Source organism: Mchenga conophoros, linkage group LG11 (genome assembly GCF_057382185.1).
Source record: "Mchenga conophoros isolate Kocher_MC1m ecotype Shallow Benthic linkage group LG11, M_conophoros_male_GT1.1, whole genome shotgun sequence".
NCBI classification, from domain to species: Eukaryota; Metazoa; Chordata; class Actinopteri; order Cichliformes; family Cichlidae; genus Mchenga; species Mchenga conophoros.
Genome location: NC_140536.1, coordinates 32,725,958 through 32,751,949, shown reverse-complemented (window position 1 = coordinate 32,751,949; position 25,992 = coordinate 32,725,958). Strand labels below are relative to the sequence as shown.

The 25,992-nt window shown below is 39.3% G+C and overlaps 1 protein-coding gene across 1 annotated transcript in view; it reads right to left on the bottom strand.

Annotated features, from left to right (window-relative positions):
* agmo (alkylglycerol monooxygenase) overlaps positions 1-25,992 on the bottom strand; it is a 48,183-nt gene that overhangs the window by 6,963 nt on the left and 15,228 nt on the right. The window contains exons 4-12 of the mRNA XM_085292541.1: positions 22,708-22,811; positions 21,479-21,574; positions 18,149-18,215; positions 17,891-17,956; positions 16,025-16,104; positions 15,488-15,622; positions 13,305-13,421; positions 9,759-9,841; positions 8,478-8,583 (exon numbers count right to left, since the gene is read on the bottom strand). Coding sequence (XP_085148667.1) covers positions 8,478-8,583; positions 9,759-9,841; positions 13,305-13,421; positions 15,488-15,622; positions 16,025-16,104; positions 17,891-17,956; positions 18,149-18,215; positions 21,479-21,574; positions 22,708-22,811 — 854 coding nt within the window. The remainder of the gene's footprint in view (positions 1-8,477; positions 8,584-9,758; positions 9,842-13,304; positions 13,422-15,487; positions 15,623-16,024; positions 16,105-17,890; positions 17,957-18,148; positions 18,216-21,478; positions 21,575-22,707; positions 22,812-25,992) is intronic.

Below are 25,992 nucleotides of genomic sequence, written 5' to 3'. Positions count from 1 at the left end.
CACATGAATGAGCCTCCAAGGGCCTCTAAGACGTGTATCTTTACCCTGATTTCTATAATCCACCCACTGACATTTATAAAAATTAAAACAGTCTCTGTTGTACATTCCTACTGTGGAGTTTGGTGCCAAGTGCATCTCTACAGGCCTGAGCCAAACCACTGGTACAGCAGCAAAACTTCTCTACAAATATCTACAGCCCAGTTTAAGTTTATTTAACTATGGCAATCTGAAACAAAAATCAGACCTCTTCAAAAGAACACGTAAATCAGCAGCACAGATAACATTAAGGAATTTGGCAGCAATATGAAAGAAGGACACAAATCTACCACGAGCCAGTAAGACACGTCCGTGCAAAGATGATAATTTGGTTTTCATAAGCAAAAATGAAGCTTTAGCTTCTGCAGAGGAAGAAGTCCATCATTTTAGGAAAGTATTAGTGAGTTTGGTCACCTTTGCAAGTAAGTCACTGTCTCAGAGCTTCAAGACCTTCGTCTTTACAGAGAAGGATTTGTCCAACAAAAACTATCTAAGAATGATAAGTGGCCTTGTTATGGCTACTGCTGAGACCTTGCCAAAGCAGTAGACAGACTTCAGGTCCTGTATTAGGTCTTTTCTGTACACAGCAACTGCTGAATTTCTTAAGGACATAACTTTCTGATACCGTTTATGTGCTGTACATTTTTTAAGACACGTCACTGTCTTTCTCCTCCATTTGCCCAATTTCCTCATGTTCTTAAAGGACACGCTGCACATCACATAACGACACGCCAAGTTTTCATCTAAATAGCTCTTTGGGAATCATCACGCTGTTGAAAAAATGCTATTTTACGACTGCCCAACTGTTATCTTTGGCAAATGTGATGTAGCAACAGCCTTAAGATAAAATTGGAAATTTGTTTGAGTTAGGTGCCTTTTTATGCTTGAATGAAAAATAAAAAAAAAATCCCTTGAAAATGATCGAGTACAAGGAGCTGACTGGAGTTAGGGAGCAGCTAGTATCCAAAGAAAAGTTGAAAGACAGTCACAAAAAATATACTGTATTATTATTATTATTATTATATTTATTATCATCTTCATCATTAAAGTATGGCTCATTGAAAGGAACAAGATTTTGGTTGGTTTTTGTTACTATGAACCACATTATCAACAAGCTGCTGCACACAGTCAGCATTGCCTGTGTAGTGCAATGTGTCACATTTTGAGTGGCCAAAACCAGGTCCATGTCAATTATATGATTGTAAAAGTGCAGGTGCATGCTTGAATGTTTGGACCCCGGCATGAGAAACATGTGGCAGGTGTTAAAATGTGGATTGGAGATTTTGGCTTTAAGTGGTAGATAAGGACTCAAACAAAGTCTGAAAGTTCCACATGAAGTTCCAAGAAGAAAAATGCTGTTGGCAAACAGACCTTTTTGTTTTTTAAAACACCTTTTTAATTGTCAGGGTAGAAAATATTAATTGAGCCTCAGTTCATGCAGTTTGTTTTGTGACCGGACAGCAGAGAATGTGCTTATTGTGGTCACTTCTCTGATAGCAGCCACTCAAACTTTTACAGCCTCAGATTTGAAGACTTTCCAAACTTGAAACCCCCCCACTGCTCACAAATCCTGGCAGAAGGAGACATTTTCCAGCTCACTTCAGGCAAAAAGCTGTAGCTTGAACTACTAAGGAAAAAAATACACCACAAAGAATTTTACTACAAAATCAGACGTGTGATTGTTAGCCAGTAATCCAATGAACGTAGCCTCGAAAGAGAGATTAATAAACTGAGTCCTGAGTGATGAAAGCTTGCACTGCGATAAAGATAGCTAAATTAATATGCTAAGCCTTCATTCAGCACTATCGAAACATTTTACAGTATAAAACTTTAATTTATTCTGAACTTTAAACCTTTTATAATTTGTAATGTTTTGAATTTGCGAGCAGACTTCTTTGGAAACCGGCATTCAAGTTCTCTGAAATCAGCTTTCGGTGCCTTTTAGAATAGAGAGAAACCACGTGCACACACCAGAAGAGCTTTTGTCAGGTTCAGTCAGGTTCACACGCTGGCTCGGAAGCTATATCACAAACTGAATGACCCATGAATTAAAGCACAAATAGGAATACAAATTTAAAAGAAAGCCACTGTAGACCAGAAAACCTGATACCGCAAAAGCCAAACTAAATATTCCTAGAAATCTCCCAAAGGTCCACTTTCTGTTAGATTTCCATAACTTTACCTGGCAAGTGGTTTGACAACATAAACCAAGTGGTTAGTCTTTGACGGGCACGATCCCCTGCACATTGAGTGATAATATTTCACACTGTGTATGCTCGACCACCCCGCTGTTTACTCCAATGGAACAGTCCTACCCAGCATTTCTCTTTCAAATCCCTCCATTTTCTCTCTGGGAGGAGATTTCCTTTCCTTTTCCATTCCTGCGAGCTCTCAGATGATGTCATGCTCGCAGAGTTTCCACAGGCCCAAACAAGCCTGTTAACCTCAGCACTGCCTCTTGCCACCACACATTCCTGCTTCAAAAGAAGAGACCGCTAACCCCTCGCACCTGAGTTTTGTCCAGTGGAAACAACACAGCGACCTCTCACCGCCGACTGCCTTATCTGCTCACTCATGGCTGGGATGGTGGGAAAGCCGGGGTGTGAGCTGTAATTTTTAAAGACAAGTATGGTGATTTGTTGAAGATAAAGCGAATGTGTGTTGAGGCGAAGCCTTTGTGTTTGACATGAACTTAATAATATTGTTGTGACCTCTTCATTTAGCTGTGGAGCACCTCATCTTCCCGTTTAGTCTGACAGAAAAGGGATCTGAGAGATTGGCAAGTGGTATCAGCAGGAGAACGGAGAGTGAAAATCCTAAAGGGTTTAAAACATTTTTTACATGTATACGTTTTGGGAATCAAAGGCATTACACAGATTTATTTTTCCTTCAAGAGTCAAACCCGCATGAGCTAATAAACTACTTAAATTCTTTTATTACAAGGAAACCATTCAGTCACTGTAAATGAAAAGAAAAGCAGACCATAATAAAAGCATCTCTGGCTTTTTTAAATTATTTTAGTTGGATGCCTTTTTTAAATTTTACATCCATCTGCAGCTATCAAGAATAATGGAAGGGGGGGGGAGGGGGGAACGAATTGTAAACAAAGTTGTTGTTTTTTTATTTCTTACTAAAACCAAAAAACTGGTTTGAGCCTGGCAGGTGAATTTTTATGAGCTCTCCTCTTGAATTGCTGTTAGTGGTCTTTGAGAGAATAGTTGCATAATTACTCTGGGATACAGAGTGTCTACGATCTGCTCTGTGGCCTGTTTTCTTGTGCCTTCAGGCAAAACCAGAGGCCCACACAGCATAAAACCATGTGTTACATCACAGTGCAAATGCCCCACCCACCCAGCCACACTGCAAACACAGAAATATAGGTGACGCAAAGGGTAAAAGAATAAAACAAAATGTTTGAGGTCAAACATAGGCAAAAATATAGCTTTTAGGTGATGACATCCTCAACTGCACAACGTTGTGGTTAAATCGATTAAATGTTTAGTTATTTAGAATCAAATTACTGATTTAAAGAAATGTTTATTTAAATCAATTTTTAAGCATAAATTACATATTCTCCAATTGCCACGGTTAGCTGCCTTTACGAGGTGTAAGGAGGTCCGCCCGAACAAAAGCTTAAAAAAGAAAAATAACATTTTAACTTGACCCATCTCCTTGTGCACCCCTGCACTGCGGCTATTTTTATTTCACCCTGAGAAAGTCTCATTTTGACCTCTTCAACTCGCACACCCCCATGCACGCCCAAACTTGCCCACTGCATCAAAACAGACTCTTTAGCTTATGTTTCAGTGTGGAGAATGGGAAATAATCGGAAGAAAAATCTGGTTTGTAGTGCTGGTTAGCAAAGGTTGTGTTGGTGTGACCAGAAAACCCAGAAGTGCGCTGTGACCAGTGTACAGTTATTCATAGCCTTCTTAAATAAATGTCACTCATTTCAAACCTAAATGATTAAACTGTGCAGCCACAGCACAACAGGCTTTGTTTATTTAGATGTTTTAAAATTGTCTATCATGCATGCAAATCTGATAAGCTATCCAAGCTGACATTAATGTATAAATGATTTCTTAAACTCAGTATGTTGCGCACAATAAAGTGCTTAAATATTGACTGTAATTTAAACTTCTATTCTTCTATAGTTTGTGCACCAGAAAGACACAGATTATATTTATAAGCTGCAATATTTTGTGGTATGTATATGTAATTAAAATTTTATTTAAATGACATAAATTAAAGCAAATTAAAGCTAACAGCACACACAAATACAAATAAATATTACATGCACAGAGAGCTAAAGCTTCCATCAGCCCTGGTTACCAGCTTAGTCTCCTCTGAAGCAGTGAGGCCGTCATGTGAGCCGCACAGACGTGGGTTTGGGCGGGCGAGTGGGCGGCTGGGAGCAAGAGGCAGCCCTGGTTTACAGGTCAAGCCTGCAGCTTTACAAGGGAAATCTCCAGAGCCACTATAAATACCACTGTGAGTTTTAAGGGTGCAGTATATCACACCACTGGTTTTGAAGGACCACAAACCGACCTAGTTTTTTTTGTTGTACTTCCCCCTCCCCCTCTCTCAAATGTACAGTGAGTCTGAAGACAATTAAATGGGAATTTACCCCTTTTACATTTCGAGTGACTGTTAATTGATTGGCTCGACTTCAAAACAAGCCCTCCCTCTGTAACAAAGAGCCCGCCGTTCGCCTCACGCGTCAGATCCATATATCACTTGAGTACCTTAAAGTCTGGGGGTGGTTCAACCATATTCCCCTTTGCTGTATTTCTGAACAAAGGGCACAAACATGTCAGGAACCATTTCAAGTAAATTGTGAGGATTTTCAATGAGCCCCACCTGCAAGCAAGACATTCATTCAGCTCAAACTGATGTACTATGACTTGAAATGAGGCCTAATGATTTGCTTAAGGAAACGGCTGCATAAAACTTACAGCCCTGTCAAAGTGACACAGCCGTGCAGCATGTGCAGCATAAATCACCCCGTTTCGTTGCTCTCGAGGTGATTGGTTACGCGCTTCATTTTAGATGAATTATTATTCATTCAGTTTTATTTCATTTTATGGTGAGAAAAAGAAAAGGTTGGAGAGCCTCGGGTTGTCATTTGAACACCTGAGCGCCACAGATGTGCAGTCAGAGGACATAAAAGCAGCGATTGCAAATCTCACGTGCAAATCTCATCAGCCAGCGCTAGTTAGCAGCAGACGACGTTAATTGGTTCCAGAAGTGTTGCTCTCATTCACACTAGCTGAGACGGCAAGCGGTGAGCGGAGGCAGAAAGCGGGAGGACAAAAAAAAAAAAAAAAAAAGCTGCAAGGGAGGGCAAGTAATGAGAGGTCAGCCGCCTTACAGTTGAGCTGCCAGAGCCAGAAAGGCACGCCAATTTTATGGTCAATTGGGCGACGCATCTGGACTCATAGATCACAGGGCTGCGAGGCTGGACTTAGCACCCAGCTCACACATTTCACACACACAACACAGACCACACAACACACACAATTACAGGCAAACAGGCTAGACACACACAAACCGAAGAAACACGATACATGAGGCATATGCACATTTAATACCAGAGCTTCACATATTTTTCCTCAATGATTTCATAAAGTAAGGATTTCTAAGTGCTGTACTGTGAAAATCATACCACTGTCATCTTAAGACATTTTTTTCAGTATTTTCCATAGTTAACAAGCTGGAATTAGGCTCCAAGTATATAATCAGACTGATGCTAAATAAAACTAGTTTCAACATGCACAGAGATAGAAAACATACTACCACCAGAGAAAGCAATTAGTAAGTAGCCTTAGAAAAACATGCTCATGCAATGATTCACTGTATACCCAGTCTTTATTCTACACCCTAATAACAGACTAATTAGGTGTTGTTGGTTGGACTTTGTGTTTAGACAGTTTCAATGTTGCATATAATGTATTTTGGACAAAAACTGGTTCTCGTTTTCAAGCTGAACTATGCTTTGATGGAGGGAATTACACATGCAGCCAAACACTATATCAAGTCAAATGAATAAAGGATTTCCACCACATGTAATTATGGTACTTTGAAAAATTATATGAAATAGTTTTTGGAAATTATTCGGAAGGTCACCACATTGAGAATGTGAATATCAAAGGTATAAGTTCCATGGGGTATGGGGTATTTTAAAAAACCTAAATAAAAAGGTCATGCGATATGACTGGAAGCTCCAGAACAGCTACTAACCTGAGGTTAGTTTGTTTTGTCAACTGCTGTTTCCATGATCTTTGAACCTCGGCTGCTGAGCCAAAAGAAACATAGTAGTACAAACAGCTACAATTTCCTGATGAATGAGCAAAATCAGACTGCGGATGAACAACATCATGCCGTGTGATGAAAAGCTCACACACACACGCACACACACACGTGAAAAGAGAACTCAAGGTAAGATTTTAGCCAAATTTAAATTTTTCTCTGTCGACAGCGCTGCTTTTAAACATCCATTTTACCATCATGTTTTAGTGCTACTTTTTTTTTCTTTTAGCAATAAGGCCATCGCATTTTGCTGATCCGGGCACTCGATTAATACATCAGATTTCATTCTTTGTTTTAACTGGTAACCGCCAATATCTGCAGCTGAAAAAACAACTTCACTGTGGCTAATTAATGTTATTTCCAAGACTTGGCCAAACTACAAACTTAAAAATGGGTAAACATGGCCTCTGGGACCAGTGCATGTAGACACGCCATCAAAGATTGTTTAACTCGTGAAAGGGACAACACCTTTGTAAGTAATCTAGACGAATACCTCATTTTGAGACAGGGAAATGGCAGCTAGACAGGTGGCTGTTAATTCAACGGTGCCGCCATTATTGTTGCACAACAACTCAAGATAGTGATGATATCACAAAATCAGTGGATAAAATTTAACTAAATTGTTTAGTGGATCAAATGGGCAATGTGAACCAGTTACAACTTGCATATCAACTAAGAGCAAACATCATTACCAGGATGTATTAACACCATCAAAGGAATGCATAAAGACAGACCATTATTCACTAATAATCAATTCTGCTAAAAGAAAATGCTAAAGAAAGATGTTGCTAAACCAGCAAATGAACAGCCTTTGAAATATGCAATACGTATTTGTAATCATAAATTTAGCAGAAACTGCAGTGACTCTAAAGATCAGGGTGCACAGTAGCACATTTTAACAATGCAGCTAGTAATAAAGCAATGTGTTACTTTGGAAAACAGCGAGAAGCAGCAGGAATGAGCAGATAAACTGCTAATTAAATATATAAATCCTCCATAGTTCACCTGTCTTATGAATTGTCACATAACTGCATCTATGCAACTGACTCAGTCCAATTTAGCAGGTCTGATGGGGTTGCCACAGAAACAGAAAAGTACGTGTCATTAGCAGTAGCCAGCCATAAAGCGTGTTGAAGCCGCAGTACGATGACTATTAAATGTTTCTTTCTTTCTGAGGCTCAGTTGGTTCCAGTTTGCTGTTTGTTTGTGGAAACAATACGAAGCCCTCAGCATACAGTTTGTGTTGATGTTAAGACCAGAGGAAGTTATGAGCGCTGCAGTGACCGACTCAGCAAAGCATTAGCGACTAATGCACAGTCTGCCTCAGCACACGGCGAGCCTACTCTGTAACTTTAGGTTGGTTGCCACTTTAAAGCTGAGCTGCAATTTCCTGGCACCACATAGAGTTGATCATGGAATATCTAAAGACTTTTCACAAACTGACTTGTTGCAATGGTGGCATCTGTTAAAAATACCACACTCAAATTCAGTGAGCTCCGTAAAATAACCTATTCTCTCACAAATGTTTGCAAAGGCAAACTTCTTCGCTAGGTGCTATGAAATCCCCTGAATTCAGAGATTAAGAGATGTGGCCCGATACTTTTGCCTATAGTGTCTGTCGTGGCAGTCCTAGACAAGTTATGTCTAATAATCATAAAAAAAGTGCCAAAAAAGCAAACGAACAGAGTTTTTCCATGAACTGTATGCTTGTTAATATGTGTGTCCTACATTCCAAGTCACCTGCTGTACACCAGCAATAATAGGTGCTTAGAATTGCTAAATTGCATTATCATGCTGCATAAGACAAGACTTGCAACTACTAGCAACATGGATTAAATAATTCTCAAGACAGAGCTCACAGATGTGTTTAAGTGTAAGGGCTTTTTTCTTCCCTGCGCACCTATTTATTATTTATATATTTATTATTTATAATATAAAATATCAGCCCATCTATTTTTTTAAATGCAGGTTTAAGGTACTTTTGCACTGGCTTCACTTTCCAGATATGAACACCAATTCCATCTTCCATATACGGCACACATATTTGCTTATTATTTAAGTAGAATGAAAAGAAAATCTCAAGTCCTGCTGCCTATTTTAAACTGCACTCCACACATTACAGTTGCACTTACCTCTGTAGGCACTGCCAGTGAAGGTGCAAGGGGCTTCATGTAGTTGTACCTCAGCAATGTCATCATGACGACACAGCGAAATAGCTCCAAGACAGCCAATGATGGCCTGAATATAAGGACACATTAAGCAACAACGCATCACTTAGATGGAATAATTATATTTTAATGTGAGCTAATATCAACTTCCTGTGCTGATCAAATAGAGTTGATGAGGAGAGATTTGGTTTGAGATATATAATAATTATAATAATAATTATAATAATAATAATAATAATAATAATAATAATAATAATAATAATGGATTGGATTTATATAGCGCTTTTCAATGCCACTATTCATTCACACACTGGTGGAGGCAAGCTACGGTTGTAGCCACAGCTGCCCTGGGGCAGACTGACAGAAGCGAGGCTGCCATATCGCGCCATCGGCCCCTCTGGCCAACACCAGTAGGCGGTAGGGTAAAGTGTCTTGCCCAAGGACACAATGACCAGGACAGAGAGCCCGGGGATCGAACCGGCGACCTTCCGGTTACAGATGCGCTTCCCAACCCATGAGCCACGGTCGCCCCACTTTGAAGTCAGCTCCAGTGTTGTGGTACTTGCGTCAACTGAATTTAATCTTATATTCACTCACAACAAAGCATGTATAGTAGGAGTGTGTCTTTATCTTGTTTCTGTTTCTTTTAGTGAATTTCACAAGCTAAGTATGCAGAGTTTTATTTGGTAACAATGAAGAGAAATGAAATGATTCAATGCAAGGTTCATAGTTTAGTTACTGAAAACAAGGGTACATACTGCTGACCACCCCACAGTAATATTAATACTAATGTTCAGACCTTTAACTCTGGGCTGGCAAAGACCTATGGCTCCCAGAGATTCTTTGAGAGTTTTTCTTTGATTCGTTCTTGGACCCCAAAAGAGGTTGGACTGTCTAAAAGCAAGCCATTTTCAGAATCATTGAGTTTAAGATGCAAATACATTATTAGGAATTAGCAGCTCAGAGGAGAATAAAGAACAACTGAAGAAATCTAAACAGATAAGTACAATCAACTTGGCATTTTTACTTCAATGCTAATTTTAACACTCCACATTTTGTATTCCTTCAAATTCAGTCTTTGGATGATTGCCACTCAAAGCTTGAGAACCTCTACCAAAGCCAGAATAGTTCTCAGTCTTGCTTTTCTCTAACCTCCCCGAGACATTTTTAACTGTTTAGTCTAATTTTTAAATCCTCTAAAAGTCTCTTTGAAAATGAATCCATAAAGAAATATCTGTACTGTACCTCTGGTCGATGAGGAACCCCAGAGACGTGAGAGTGAGCAGAACGTAGCCAGTCATACCCAGAATAGTTAACTGGGACAGTATCTAGGATTGAGATACATTTGCATACCATGAGAAATGCGGTCAGGAAAAAATACATTAGATTCAAACCCTTAAATCAATATCATGGCCAGTCAAGTTACAATCACAGGAGACCTTACTGGGAGAGCAGTCATAAACCGCAGAGCTGTAATGCCAACCAAAACATGTCTGACCTTCGGAATAAGTGTACTGGCACACACGATATGCTGCCTCTTACTTTACACTGACATGCCTAGTTTACATAGACGCTCTAATCATCCCAGATGGGTCTTGACAGGGGACTTGACCACAGTTGAAGAGACTGTAGTTTGAATCCCCTAAATGGAGCCAAAACAACCAACTTTGGAGGAGAAATCCAATGCAGATTCTCACTGACCTTTCCAAGCTATTTGGAACATACACACAAACAGACTTGCATAAACACAAAGAGTAACGTACGCTCTAATCTGTGTTCTCTAACCTATGGCCTTGGCTAAGGGCAGCCGTTGGAAAGCCATTGTCTCCTGAGGATGCTGTGGGCTGTCAGCTTTGGTTTATATTTCTCTGACACTCAATACAGAGTCTAACAGCCAAATCTCACTGACTGCTCCCATGCTGTAAATACCCAGAGGGCTCGCGCTTGCCAGCACAAAAATCAACCCATCAACAGGATGCAATAAAACTGTATTTCTATACGTTTATCCAAGTCATAACCCATAAGCTGCCATAAGCACAATATTACCAGGAGCCTCTTACAGGAACACAGATACAATAATGTTTTCCATGAATCAGACAAGGAAATAATTTGAGCTCAGTCCATCTGTGAAGGACTGACAGTCTAGGGTGACCTTCATTCATAGTTTATTAAGGCAGATTAATCACTGCAATGGAGTTCAAGGGCTATGGATACCATTATTTTTGGTAAGCGTATAATGAGAGGAGAATTGTTTTGATATCAAAGGTTATGTGAACTTTTCTGTGTCTGATAACCCGAGAGGCTCAGCAGACCAGATGTATTTAGTAACCTAATCTTTATTTCTTGTTGTTGTTTGTTTGTCTTTCTATCATCCAGGGGGCATGCAGCTGAGACACTACACTAGAGAGAAATTCCTCCATAAAGCCCTAAGTGTCATCAACTCACATTTCATTTCCAAGAGTTTTTAAAGAAACACTTTGTGCTTCTTTTGTCATGGTAATTTTTCAAGTGATCAACTGACAACTTGTAGCAATATCAGCAGAGGTCGGAAATGACAGTTAACATCTGGTGGCAACACTGTAAGGACTGATTGTGTTATGTTGTCTCTTGAGATGAGCAAATTAACTAATTACCCAGGCCATTATTGATGAAGACTGATCAAACAGGAAAAAACAAGCAAACCAAAAAAAAAAAAAAAAAAAAAAAAAAAACAGTGCCAGTAACATGTAATAATGAATCAGGTATCAGGTAAGTAAACATGATTCCTGTTATACTGAACTATTTTAAGGAGAGTGTGTTTCCAGCAAACCATTAAATGGGATAACAAAATAACACACCTGTTAATGTAAAGTAACAAGGACAGCTCTACAAACGACATCATCCAAAGTGACCACACATCTGAATAAACCTCTCTTCTAAAGTAAAGTAGTCTCAGCATTTTATATTTTGTAGAACTGATTGCACTCTTACTGTATTAGATTCAAATGGGGGGAAAAAAGCAGGGCTTGCTCTACTGTGTGATTCATTAGCCAATGAGCTTATAGTAGCTCTTGATTTTACAGTCAGAAATGCCCCCATGCTCATGTGTCTACCTTCAAAAATCTGAAATGTACTGTGGTGGGAAAAAAGAAAAAAAAAAACTTTCACTTATAAGGCTCCAAATGGGACTTTATGCCATGAAGCTTCTGGCGTACAGCTTTTGTGCTGATGTTAATGCCTGGCAGTTTGGGAGTCTGTAGTTATTAAGTCAGTTATTGAGAGCATTGGTAACTATTACATGCACTCTTATATGCACTCTTCAACTTTACAATCTGCGTTGCAGCTGTTCTGAAATACTTCACAATACCACCATCTGATCGTGGAATATCTAGCAGAGTAAAAATCTCAAAAATTGACTTGTTGCATCAGTGAATCCTATTATATTAGCAAACTAATTCAGTGAGCTCTTTAGAACATTGCTTGTAAAGTCACAGTGCACTTATTGCTTTATTTCATACACCTGTGGCAATGCTATTGAGAACACCTTAATTCAGAGATTACCAGTGAAGCTCAGTACTTTTGCTCAAATAGTGAATATTTTTGTACTTTCGGTAATTTGCAAAAACTTCAAAAGAGTGAAAGCAAAACCTGTGTTTGTGCATGTGTGTGTGTGTGTGTGTGTGTGTGTTTCACTTTTGGTCTGCTGGGTAGAAATGCCCAAACATACTTTAAATGAGAAAAAGTTCTGATGGTCAATTTCCCTCACTGCCTCTAATAATAACCGTTTAAAATACGTACATGTAAAGCATACACACTGGCCTGATGATGATGTAATTGAAGAGTAGCTTCACTTGTTTGAAATAGCCATGTTTTCATGGCTTCGAATTAACACAAAGCACATAAATTGTCCGGCAGCGTGTCTTCAATTGTCAAGCTAAATAAGCAGCTAGCGAACATGTGGGTATAAATACATAAGAGTGACATGATTTATTGTTGGGCCAAGGAGCTCACTTTGTTATTTTCCCTCCAAGTCTGATGGCTGCATCCTGAAGGCTATTTGGTTTGGGAAATGGTTGACTCGACACAATTAAGGCGTTTGTGTTCACTGCTGGACCACCAGCTGGTGTTTCGTTCGCCAAAAGGGAGGGGATCCCTCGATGCTGGAGAGGAGGTGTGTGTGAGAGGTGACCACAACTAACAGAGCCCCAATGGAGGTAGCAATCGGGGGGGGGGGAGAAGACAGGGCATTTTATTTAGAGTTTGAAGAGGTTGGGTGTGACAGCTCTTTCTGGCTAACCAAAACTGTGCCTGGGGGAAAAAAATCCTTCCAAAGATAACTGCTGGGGAGGTTCTTTTCTTTCTTTTTTTTCCTGAAGGAGGAGGAAGGGGGTCTTTTGGCTTGTTGGGTGGAAAATAATAGACAAGGTTGCTTTAAAGGGGAATGCTGATCCGTCATTCTGTCATGATGTTAGACACAGCTAGTCTTTTTCTGCTGGCTAAGTAGAGGACTCTGCTCCATTATGGACCAGCCACAACAAACTGGATAACTGGATGAATCAGTGTTGGAAAACAAACACGTAAACTCAGTCTTAAATTGGGAACTCTGGACCACCTTGTCATACTTTGAGGGATTACAGTAGCCTAAACAAATCAGTAGTTAGTCTAGACTAAGCTACCCCAGATTTAATCCTATATATCTGACAAATCCAACTAAAAAAAGGGAATTTAAAGAACTCTATGAAGGGAGCTGAAGTGTCACCCTCCAAATAAAGTTTAATAACAATCACTTTGTCTAATGTGACAAATACATACCATCTTGTTTTCAAACAAATCATGGTAAGTCTTCAGCACCAAAAGGAAATGTATGACTGCATAAATTTGTACAGGCAGTGACCAGCTGGGATTATGAGGCACTTCCTTTCCGGTAACCTGTGAATGGAAAATAAACATGTTTAATTCCCCGAACCCTGATATTTTTGAACAGTTTCTCACAGCCAACAAGGCTTAAATACTAATTTTACCCTGATGGTAACAGTTTTAATGTCATGCTGTCATTTGAATTCAAAACTAGTACAAAAAAAATCTTCTAAAAACATCATGTATGCTATTATTTCTGACTCAAAAAACAACTGAAGCCATTAACCAGTGACACATTACCCCACATTCACAGAAGCCTGTGAATAGTTAAAATAGTTCAAATGATGATAGAACATGCACCAAGACTATTCACAGGCTTCTTCGTCCACACACACAACAACAACACATGTCTGCTTTATGATTGTGGCATTATCACAATAGTCTAAAAATTTCAGATTGATAATCAATAAATTTTCTCAGATGTTATGTTTACACAAACAAAGTTATAGTCACCCATGCCCAAGCAACGTACCCCTGTACAACTGCATGCTTGGGCATTTGAGGCATGTTCCTTAACATTTGACACAGGTACTGACAGCAATGCTATGCTAATTTTTAATAACATTAGATGTAGGGTGTTAGGTCAATATAGGTTTTATTATTTGCTACACCTCACGCTAGTTTGCCTTAAAATGATACACATAGCTCCCATTGGACAAAGAAAAAGACGACTTTAAGGGTACTATGACATGCAACAGAACATAAACAACAACAGAATCTGTTGAACAAATAACGAGCTAAGCGGTCCAGTCGTCTCATATTAGGTTAACAGACTGGATTAAAGGAAACCGTCTGCAACCACCAAACTTTCTTCTCTAAATGCATGTCACCATTTTGCAGCATGTTCAGATATGTGCATGAATCATTTCCAGCAAATCATCTGAGTCATGCATGGCAAAATTATTCTCTACCAGTAATAACAGAAACAAAGAAAATGCCATTTGTAGAATGCAATTGCACCCAGTGGCTAACTCTGAGAATATGCCATGTATAAACACTGCATGCTGGTGGTGAAAAAACAAAACAAAAGGGTATGATAAAGATGAGGAAAAGATGCTAAACTTTAATTTAAAAAAAAACAAACAAACTTGTAAACCCACCCAATGTGCCTTTCTTCAAAAAGACATTTTCTTACTTTAGCATCCTACTAGTGGAATTTCAGAACTGGTGAAAATTAGCTTGTTGTTTTCCATTTACAAAGTCATCCAGGATTTATTGGGTGCAGCGGTTTCCCTTAAACACTGAGGAATATCTGAGTCCTTCTGTAAGAATTCCCTGAGTCATTTGACCTGTTTTTCCCTTCTGTCCAAGACAATAAGTAATTAAGCCCTGAGGACTTTATGGGAATGAAAAATAACTGGCCAATCAGCAATGCCTGTTTCTCATTCAGGGGGTTTCCCAGGATTTTGAGGAACCAAACCATCACATGTGGGTTCCCCCTCAAAATCCCATCCCCAACCCTGTAGATATTCCAGTCTGCTGCTCTGCTTATTCTCAGAGTTGAAACACGTTGAACCCTTTTTCCTCTTTCACTCCCCTCTTTTTCCTCTTTCCTTCACCAGCAGATATCAAGAAGTAGCCGCCTACATAAAGCCTTTCAAGATATTTCAGTTAAGTTCCAGCTCTGACCATGTTTAGAATTACCCTGCTGGGTTTAAAGAGCCAATTTAATCGTAAAGTCAAAGGGGACTTTTTTTTTTTGCAGTCTGAAGCATGAGGGAACTAAATATGCGACACCATCAGCGTTATTTCAAAGCTAACCACCGGGGCATTCAGCTGGAGCCTGTATTTCTTTCTGCATACACACAAAGTCACGCACACACATGCACATTTACGCTAAACTGCAAGTGGTTTTATTCACGCAGACTGTGTTTAAAGACAGTGAAACTAAACTTATTGTGTCGCCTCTACAAAGGCTTTGCAGCTTTTATTTGATGTGGCAGTTTCTTGTAAAACTGGCAGAATATACGAGTCCTTCAATAAGGAATGCTCTGAGTCATTTAGGCCTGTGTGTTGTGTCTGTCAAAATGATGGGTAATGAAGCATGAGGGCATTTTGTCCTTAGAAATGATGCAAACCTTTGGATTGTCATTGTGGTCACCCAGCCGACGTTTACCAGGTTTCCAACTTGGACCGTTGAGGAAAGTTGACAGTTTGTTGCTGATAGTTTTGTAGGTTTTGGATTTCTTCCACAAATACAAGTAGTAATGCAACTAAAAGGGAAAAAAATACAACCAAATTAGACATTAATACATAATCAAACACTACATTTAACTGATGAATGCTAACAAAGGAACAGCAATAATCCTAGAATGAATGTTTCTATTTTCTTTGGGCAGAACATTGCTCATGCAGTGCTCTGCCAACAGTGATGGCAGCAAAAATAATCATAACATCCACCTGGCATTACATTTTATTGGCCTCTTTCACCTCAACTGGGCAGTTTGTTTAGAGTAGAGTCATAATGTTATAGTTACAAAATGGACACTCGGCCAGTGAGGGAAACATGAGCTCACACCTCATCTACCAAAGGTGTTTATACCCAGATGGAGGTGAGCTGCTTGACCAATCGCCAACTTGTGGTAGCCACATCAATGATGAAAGATGAGACTAACCTGCACATAGAGGATTTCAAATCTTTTGATGGGGAAAACCAGGCCGTACACGACTTGGTTGGCTTCTTGAGCAAAGGTACCTGGGGATGGTATGAATAGCGGTGTGCAAAACAAAATGATGTGAATAAATGACTCAAACTTCTATTCCTGTTATTTATTCTTAAAACCTGAGGTAATACATTAAGGTTTAAAAGTTTAAGATGTTTAAATATCCAACAAAGAAAACGTGTCACCAGAAAGACAAACATGAAATGAATCACATGTTTCTATTGTTATTAGCATTTTCTTCATCTTTAAGCTATTTGTCCCTCCACCCAGCTGCTAAATGCTCCACGTTCACCAGCTTTTCAATGATTTTATCTGTTGTTCACTTGACCAAGACAATAAAACTGAAGTGTAAAACGAAAATGAACTAAAAGATGCTAAAACTCTGAGAGGGTTAGTGACAGACAATGGTTAACAAAGGTTAATTCGGCCTCCAGTTTAACAGTGAAAATGCTACTAAGGGAATGTAGAAACGCTCCTTTGAGTCAGTATCCTTTGCATAAACTGACTTTTCTTTGAACATATACCCTAAAAACAATAAGGTACTATAAAAACACCAGGAACATCTATTCAACATCTATAAAACCACCATCAACTACAGAGAAGTGTGTTTCTCATGATTTAAACAGATACCCTGCACAGACATTTGTGGCAAACTGTTTTATTTTCATCACTGTAGTATTGGGTGATACCTTAATTTTTCAAGCCCAAGCATCACAGGTATGTCTGCATGTTCTCAGTTATGTAGGCCACGGTAGTCTTAAGCATTTGAGTTGAAAGGAACAGGATTTCTTTTCAAGTTCATGAAGAGGTTTCACTTCTCATCTGTGATGTTTCTTTGGTTCTAAAAACTGATGGAGTCCCAGGTATTTCAGGAGGAGTGCCTCTGAATATTCATATTTTGGACAATGACAACAATTTGAGAGGAGGCCATCTATTTCTACTGTGAGCCATCATCACCAAATTGAAGCATACGACACCAAATATTCCCCACCTATAAGTCACAGTCTTGACATCCCTTTGCAGGCATTTCAATCCCCACTCAAACCTTGAACCAGATGACCTTAACTTTTATGGCCATGTGGCATGGCAATGTCTCAGACTCCACATCTTTACTCCTGTGAGCATAATGACCCATGCCTGGGTTCACAGCCTCACTCATGTAGACTCACAATCACTCTCAGGACCACCTCCGAAGGGACAACCTCAATAGGGGTCTCCAATAGTTTTTGAAACTAAAGAAAATCAGATGAGAGGTAAAATATCTTCATAAACCAAAGAATTTCAGTTGTTCTGAACTCAAGTAATCAAGATCATCACAGACAGGAGAAACTAACAACACCTGGAAGACTTTCATGGTACAGAAAGTCCATCATACAGAAATTTGATCATAATTAAAGTATTTCACCTGAATGCTTTGAATCTTTGAAGGGAAAGTTCAGATTTCAAATTTTAGAAAAAATCTATAGAAATACAGTTTCCCGTGCAAGGGTTACTATGCAGTTTTGTGTATTTGAGGTCTGTGTGGCTAAAAATAATGCATGTCAACAGCAGCTATAAATGGTATAGTCAGTGCAAGAAGAACCATTTGCCTTTTGCACAAAACAGATGTGGGGGGCAGCACTGGTGGCATTAAGAATTAATCCCATTGTAGGAATTTTATTATTTTAGAACAGATACAAATGTTGATACAACTCAGTGGTGATCCAGCTGTCACACTCTACAAATGCCATCACAGACTAAAAGTTACACTGTCATAAATAAAGTACATTCACTTGCATTCAAAAGAAAAACAATAAGAAGCAAATACAAATGACTTACCAAATAATCTGTCCCAAATAATCAGAATACCACCATAGTTCTTGTCAATGCAATAAAGGTTCCGCCCTGTTGAGTTTACATTCGTGAGGTTGCTATATTACTTATTCACATTTTAGATAGATAGATAGATATAAACATTTTCAGAATTAACTCTGATCCATAAAACATCTCCAACATGTCTACTCATTCAATCTTTCAGTCCTTATGCAATGTTTGATGTAAACAGCGTAAGGTTGGATAAAATTAGCGTCCTCTTACCATGATGAACTCTGTGGTGTTTTGGAGTGTTCAAGATCCACTCCAGAGGTCCAAGGTCTCTGATTAACTGGAAGAAAGATATAAAATCAACTTTAAAGTAATAAAGTTTCATTTTCCTTATACAAATTAAAATACAAATAAACCGTCTTTACTTGGTTTCCCAGTGACAGCATTGACGTGTTTAATTTCTTTTTGTCCTATTTGCTTCATTTATGCTCCAGTAAAGACAAAATTCAGACAGTAACCCTAACTTATTATTTTCCATCTCCCAGAGAAACCAGAATGAAACAGTTGTTGCTGTTATTGCCACTAGTCCAACTGCCTGTTTGTCGAAACACTAGAATAATCACTCTTCTTCCATCTGGTCCCATTCAGTCATCTCAATGTAATGTCTGCAGTCATTAACACCTGTGTGTATGTTGAAGGGCGCAGGGGGTCCCAAAACAGAGCAATAGTACCAAATATATATTACTTTACATGCAATAACAATTCTGCTTGGAATGAAGTGGACAGAAAACCCTTTTGCTGCAGTGGGTAAACTCACGAAGTTTCATCTTCTGGAGAGCAGGAATGCTACAGTACTGTAAGTGAAGGCAACTGGTATAACTGGTCTGATGGTGGCAGCACAGAAGTATTCATGTAGCTACCACAAAGAAAACTGTCAATGATCACAATGAATTTTCTTGAAAACTGTGGATGCTTAAGAAACAAACATTAAATAGTGGAATGATGAAACTTTATTTGAATTTGAATAAAACTGTTGCCCTAGTGTTTTCAATTGGCAAAACCATTTCTCTGACCAATGGAAATATCCATCCATCCATCTTCTTCCGCTTATCCGGGGCTGTGTTCCGGGGGCAGCAGCCTAAGCAGAGAAGCCCAGGCCGCCCTCTCCCCAGTCACTTCCTAGAGCTTGTCCGGGGTAACACCAAGGGCTTCACAGGCCAGCTGAGAGATATAATCTCTCCAGCGTGTCCTGGGTCTGCCCCAGGGCCTCCTTCTGCCCCAGGGCCTCCTCCCGGTGGGACATACCCGGAACACCGCGCCCAGGAGGCATCCTTGTCAGATGCCCGAACCACCTCAACTGTCTCCTTTCAACGTGGAGGAGCAGCGGCTCTACTCTGAGCCCCTCCCGAATTGCCGAACTTCTCACCGTATCTCTAAGAGAGAGACCCCGCAGGAGGTGCCATAGGGGTTGGGTGCATTGTGAGCCAGGCGGCGGCCAGGAGCAGAGGTCCTGGCGGGCCGATACCCAGCTACCAAGACTGGCCGATGGAAATAATTTGGGCAACTTTAAATCTAAACTAGTACTAAAAAAAGTTAAATATTCCAGCAAATTGCTGTTGGAAGCCTTACTATAGCTGTCAGAATCACTTTCAAATATTCATAACATCCATAATTACATTTGTTGCCCTGATTAACACACTCAAAAGAGTTAATTTCTCCAATAAATAATATTATTTATGGTGATGTTAGCACAACAACTACAGTGTTGGAAAAAAGACTTTGTGGCAATAGCAGAAAACTCCTGACAATGGTTAAAGACATTGTTACACACACACACACACACACACACACACACACACACACAGTCTAGTCCAACACCCATGAGGTTTAAACCATCAGGAATACATTTTCTTATTCATTTCTTGTTGGAAGGTACCAAACTGATTCCTCCGTGAGTCATTATAGATTAAAGAGGTCACACTGAGCATATTTCACACAGTTCATGTTTCTCTTTTGGTTGCAAGTCATATTTCGATGGATCACATCAGTATGACAGACGGAGAAATGTGCGTGGTTGGACAGAATTTCTCTGCGATTCATTATTTCCACATAATGGCTGCGCCTGGCAGCCGAGCGTGAGAGTTTTATCTTGAATGAAAGGGGTCTCCACCACTTCACTCCAGCTCTGAAGCTGCAGCGAATAGTGAGCCAGTAAATTCTATGACATCAAAAAAAAAAAAAAAAAAAAACAGAAGGCATAAATTACATCCCTCAGAAAATTGTGACTATTACGACTGTTCTCACTAATAGCGCACTAAAAGATCGAGGGCGTTCCAAATCCATTCATTCCCTCTAACGATTGTGGGGATTGTAAAAGTGATACTCTCAGTCACTTTAAAAGGCAGACAGAATGGTCATGCTTCTGTTTGGAATATTTCATAAAATCTCATTATTTTTTATTGAATACAGGCTCCACTGCAACATGGAGTCCACAAAAGTCTGGCTTAACAGACAGATTAGCACTGGCACAGAGAGACAGACAACTTTACAGATTTTATTTTCCTATTGATTCTTTAAACAACAACCACATTAATTCAGGTAATACTAATCTGGTAGTGCTACATGCTGCCTGAAAATATTTTATAATTGCATCATAGAGGTGTAATACCTCTTTGACTAAACAATGAAGTTGCAGCCATGTTACTGAATTATGCCATTGAATAATTGACATATAAGCATTTTTCCAGACATTATGTCACCATAGATAAACAGAACTTTGAAAAACTACCCTGAATTGAAATCTGCAGAAGAATTCCCCAACGGTAAGGTGATTATCTGCCAGTTCTCAACATCCAATGTCTATAGCCAGGTGACTACTTAATGTCTATTTAGATAATGCTTCTAAATAACTGCTCAAAAATGCCTGAAGGCATTTAGAGTCTGTTGTAGAACCAAATATAACATGCAAAAACGTTTCATTTCAGCACTTAATTGTACCTCATTGAAATTTCGTTATTGTTAGAAAAGGAATTCTTACATATGCACTAAAATATTTAGCTTCAAAGTAACAGCTGTTCTTACAGCTGCAAACAAAACAATTTAAAAATATTGCAACTTTAACTCTGAAGGCAAACGTTCTCCTTTTTGGGAATGTTTCACTTTTTTAAGTTTCACTACTCCTCAGAAAGTAGGTAGCAGGTGTTTGCAGACAACTTTAGATCTTCCATGAAAAATGACTATTAACCTACAAGCAACCACTCAACCAGGCAGGAAATGCAGTTTGATGACGACATACATCCAGAGTCAGTAATGATTTAGATTCAGTTTAAGGGAAAAATATATATACATAAAAACATAACAAGTGAGTCGTTTTTATAGGAAAATGCCATTCCAAACCTTTAAACAGAAACAGTGTCATATTTATAATATACTGACACCAAATCTCTTATAAATACACACCTAGTGAAAACGTAAGCAAAGAATATGGAAAACTACCGTGGGTTAGTATTAAAATCAGGTCCTTGTTTTGGCATTTTTCCACAGAAAAAAAAAACAAAAAAAACCAAACACATACACTGTTGAATGAGCCTGTTTGGCATTTACCTCAGTATGGATCCAGAACTGGTAGAGCAGGTTTAATTGTATGTGAACAGCGAATATGGATGGAGGTACAGCCAGAGCCATCGGCAAATAGAAAACCTGAAGAAAGAAAGATTTCAACAGAAATCTAATGGAACCAGAGTACAATGTGACAGGGTCCCAATAACACAGGTTTATTGCTCCAATAAGGTGGAACTACAAGCCTGTTTTTGCTAAATGATGCTTTTATTATTTTCCTGACTGACTATGTTAAACAAAAGTAAAACAATCCAGGTAACAATGTCCTGTAGGTTTAAGTGTTTATTATTCAAAACTGAATAAAACTCTTTCCACAGTCAGATTTGAGTCTTGAAGCTTTCAAAGATTTAAGTGAAGCACTTTAAATTAATATTTCTATTCCATCTATTGTCATTTATTTCAATTTTTAAATGCAGCGCCAAATCCCAATAGTCAATTGCCTCAAAGTGTTTTATATTAGACGTTATATATTAGGAGTCCATTTGTTAGGGACATATTTTGGGCAGATTTGGTGGTCAAGAGTCTTTACAGCAGTTGGATTGCACTTGAGTAAACGAGTCAAACTCCAAGTCCACTGTGATCAGAAGAATCAAGTTATCTAGTACTAAAGTGTGACTAGATTTCTTTTTCATTGTTTTTGGACAATGAGGCAGCTCCATGGTGCAGAGAAATAAAAAAAAACATCAAGTTTTGGATATGCAGACAATATTTCAGTCGTTCATCATCCAATGTTTCCCATGAAATTACACTGTATTCTTGTTGTTAGCAATGACACTTGATGCACCCAGGCTTAAATTAAAAACGTATGTCACAATGACATCAACTGACTCTTCAGTGAAGTCATCATCTCATCAACCTAAAACTACTGCTGGCACTGGTGGTAGTCCATGTTCTACGTTGCAGCTGTACAGGTCTGCACCTGGCACAGGTTCTGTTTAGAGTGGCCCTCCAGCTCAGAGCAGGTTTCTACACCACAAGCAGTAAAAGATGCAGTCTGCTACAGTGGACTTGGAGTTTGACTGTGGAATGAGAGACTCTTTGGAGATAGCTAGTTACTGTAGTTAGCCGAATCTCGTTTTTCAAATTACAACTGTCTAATACTGTAACTTATGTTTGAATGCAATCATGTTGTTCTATTAGAAAAAAAAAATCTGTGTGTTTAAAACAAAGGCTATCACTTGAAACATCCTTTAAAAGAATGAATATTGTCTTACCCATGAGGTAAACGGCTGGGTGACAGATTGTCTGAGGGCAGTGGTAAGGTTGTAGTACTCTGAACTGTGATGAACCTGGTGAGCAGCCCAAAGGACAGCAACCTCTGAAGAGCAATCATACACACACACACACAGTTAAAGATTAGACAGCAGCCATGTAGCCCTCTATATACAATTCATGCACTAGCCTTAAAGCCTCTCAGTATAACAAATGATTTATGCCAATCAAACCCTGCCCAATCCCCAAATAAGCAACTATACACTTTTATCCCCAGGAGGAGCCATTTTAACCTTGCTTCTGGCCAGCTGTGAAGAAAACCTGAGACCTGAGCCTTGCTGGTCATAAGGGGGTAGGGATTTCAGGCTATTATGACTATGGGGGTATTTGGCTGCAGCTGGTTAGCATCCAGCTTGATGTCCCAGTGCTCCAGTTTACATTCCTCTGCTGTGTTGTGATACTTGCTACATTAATATCTGTGTTACACTTCATTTTAACATCCAAAGGGAACATGCTTGTTAAGTTTCACTGGATCTCCAGATCGTTTCCGGACCACCCCGTCTGGTCTGTGCTTTTTGGCACCTCCTGGCTACTTTGGCTTCTGCTGCTGTACAAGGAGAATAGTAACCTTCAAATACTTCAGAACCACATAACCCTATATGCAGACTATATATGGTAATATATTCCTTATAGTAAAAGCCCCAGTGATTAAATTAGGTTTGAGTTTCATATGGCAGCCTTGCTGTGTAATGCGATTACATTTGAGTTAAATTAGGCATTAGGATGTGTGAATGTGGTCACAATTGGGTAGTTGAAAATTAAATAACCTACGCTTAGAATTGGCTCAAACGGCACTTTATATTGTTTTATTATTATTATTATTCATTCATCTAAATGTTGTCTCATCAAGACATGCCCATATCTTTTCTGTCTAGGTTCGCCAACTCTTTGGAATTCCTAGGACTTCAACATTGACTACATTTGATTAGTCAATCTTCATCTAAGACTTTCACAGCCTGAAACCTGTCACAGCTGATGCAGATGGCCAAATTAGAGCAGCAATTAACCTGAGCATGCCCCTAGTGTGGCTACAATGCAACCTTCACACAGAATAGAAAACTCAAATCAGGAACCTTGTTGTCAGGCAACTTTGTCAACCACTTCATGACCACCCCTGAAGTGAAGGATGGTAAAAGGTTCTTTTCACATCTCAGTTGTAGACAAGAGCAAAATCAATCACAGTCCAGGCTTAATAAAAATAAAATAATAATTACAAGAACTTCCATACTAACATGTCCAAGTGAAATTAAAAATACGGGTTGTAAAATTACCCATCAATACATAAAGTTGTAAATCAATATTTGACAAATCTGCTCTTGTCATTTACGGATTGGTTGGTGTTAGCAATGTCTTGCTTACAAATGACTAAAGAATAAGCATTACATAGAAGCTACAGAAGCCTACTAAGGATTTCCAAGGACCAGATCATACATGAGAACACCATATAAAGATGAAAGCTGTGAACAAGAACCCAAGAGCCTCACGTTTTGCAGGTTGCTGATATTGATGTTCATGTGTTCACTGTACAAACCAATTAGAACACTGTTAATGGAAGGACACTACACAGGAAGAGACACTTCGAGGACAATGGTTTATGAACAGCTCAGTGACACCTTTATAGAAAAAACAAGAAAATTACAAATATATAATGTTGACAAGTTTAACTCTTCCTTCCTCTCCATTTCACAAATCTGTGAGTTGTATTAAGGCCAGCAGTCATGAAACAAAAATGGGTCGCGGGTCTCTGCACCTGAACAAACAAACTGCTGAAAACCTAAGGTGAGTGGTAAGAGAGCGGAGGAGCATGGTGATCTGTTCTAACACATTTCTAATCAGTGACAGTGAGGCAGAATTCAGTTTCAGAAAACCAACCAGAAAACTACCGCTCCTGAGCAAAAGTCCACACCACTAATATTTAACAGGGTTATTGCTGGACTTCAGCAGGTGTGAGAATAAATGTCACAGACTGTTTTTGGAAGTGTCATTTATCGTGTTAAATGGCATATTTTGGATTGACTCAAAATGGAAGCAACAGGGTTGGATTTTGTTTCAAACTTTATTAAACCTAAGTGCCACTGAAATCTGCTGATGAGGCAGAGGAGAGAAGTGTGGGAGGAGAGGAAGAAGGAAGGAGAGTGACTGAACTACAACAGTCAAGCACAAAAATTATGATATTTCTTCCGCTCTGAACCATAGGGTATTCAAAGATGAACTGTCCTGCTAAGAGACATATTCAGAGGATAAGCCAGCCTTTGTTCAATTCCAGCAGCCTGAAGCTCTTGCTTTTTTTCTTCTAACTGGAGTCATGCTTGGCGGGGTTCAAGACTAAGGGCGGCTAAGATTGATGTTTGTTGTCATTGATAGGAAGTTGGAACAGCTAAGCTTCACTGCAAGCCCATGTCCTCATCTCTGGACTCGGCGGGACACTGCATAGTTTGGCAGGGTCTATTCAGGAGGGAAGCCCCGTTAATGGTGAGAACCAGTGCCACAGAGCCCACGTTCCCAGCAAGAGCACAGAAATGCTGTGGACGGCCCTTCCATCTGTCCTCCAGTGAGCCTTAAATCAGGATTTCTAGGGAACAACAAGGATGAGTGCATACTAATCAGGTGATGGACATTTATGACACTTTTTTACCACACCCACAGGAGATACATGTTTGTGACTGTCAGTTCCCCAGTAAACTTGGGAAACCTAAATGTGCCACTGCTTTGCTCAACTGTTTAACCCCTAGTGCATATCAGTGTAACTGCAGGTACCAAAAGCAGTTGTAATCTTATTTAGTTCATTTAGTTTTTATTTATTGTCAGAACGTACAATATTAGAGCAAAAACAACCTCAACAACCAGACAATCCCTTATGTGAAGGCACTTGGTATAAATAGGGTGGTAGTATCCCCCACCCCCACTCCAGCAGAACCAATTTCAGGGAGAAACAATCAACTGTCACAGGTGTGAAATAGATGGGTAATAAAAGCGTAGCATTTTTTTTTTTTTTTTTTAAAAAGGTTACGATTGTGATATGCAACCGTAGTTTCACTTATGTGTGCTTATGAGTGTTCAGTACATTGGAAGTCTGAGTAGGCTGAACCTATAGCAGCACAACTAAGAGATGGCTCAAGGTCACCTGGTTCAACCCCAACTAAGCTTTATTAAGGGTTTTAAGCCAAATCGTAAAAATCAAAAAGGGGATCTCTGTCTTGAACCCAAACTAGCAGATATTTAAAAGT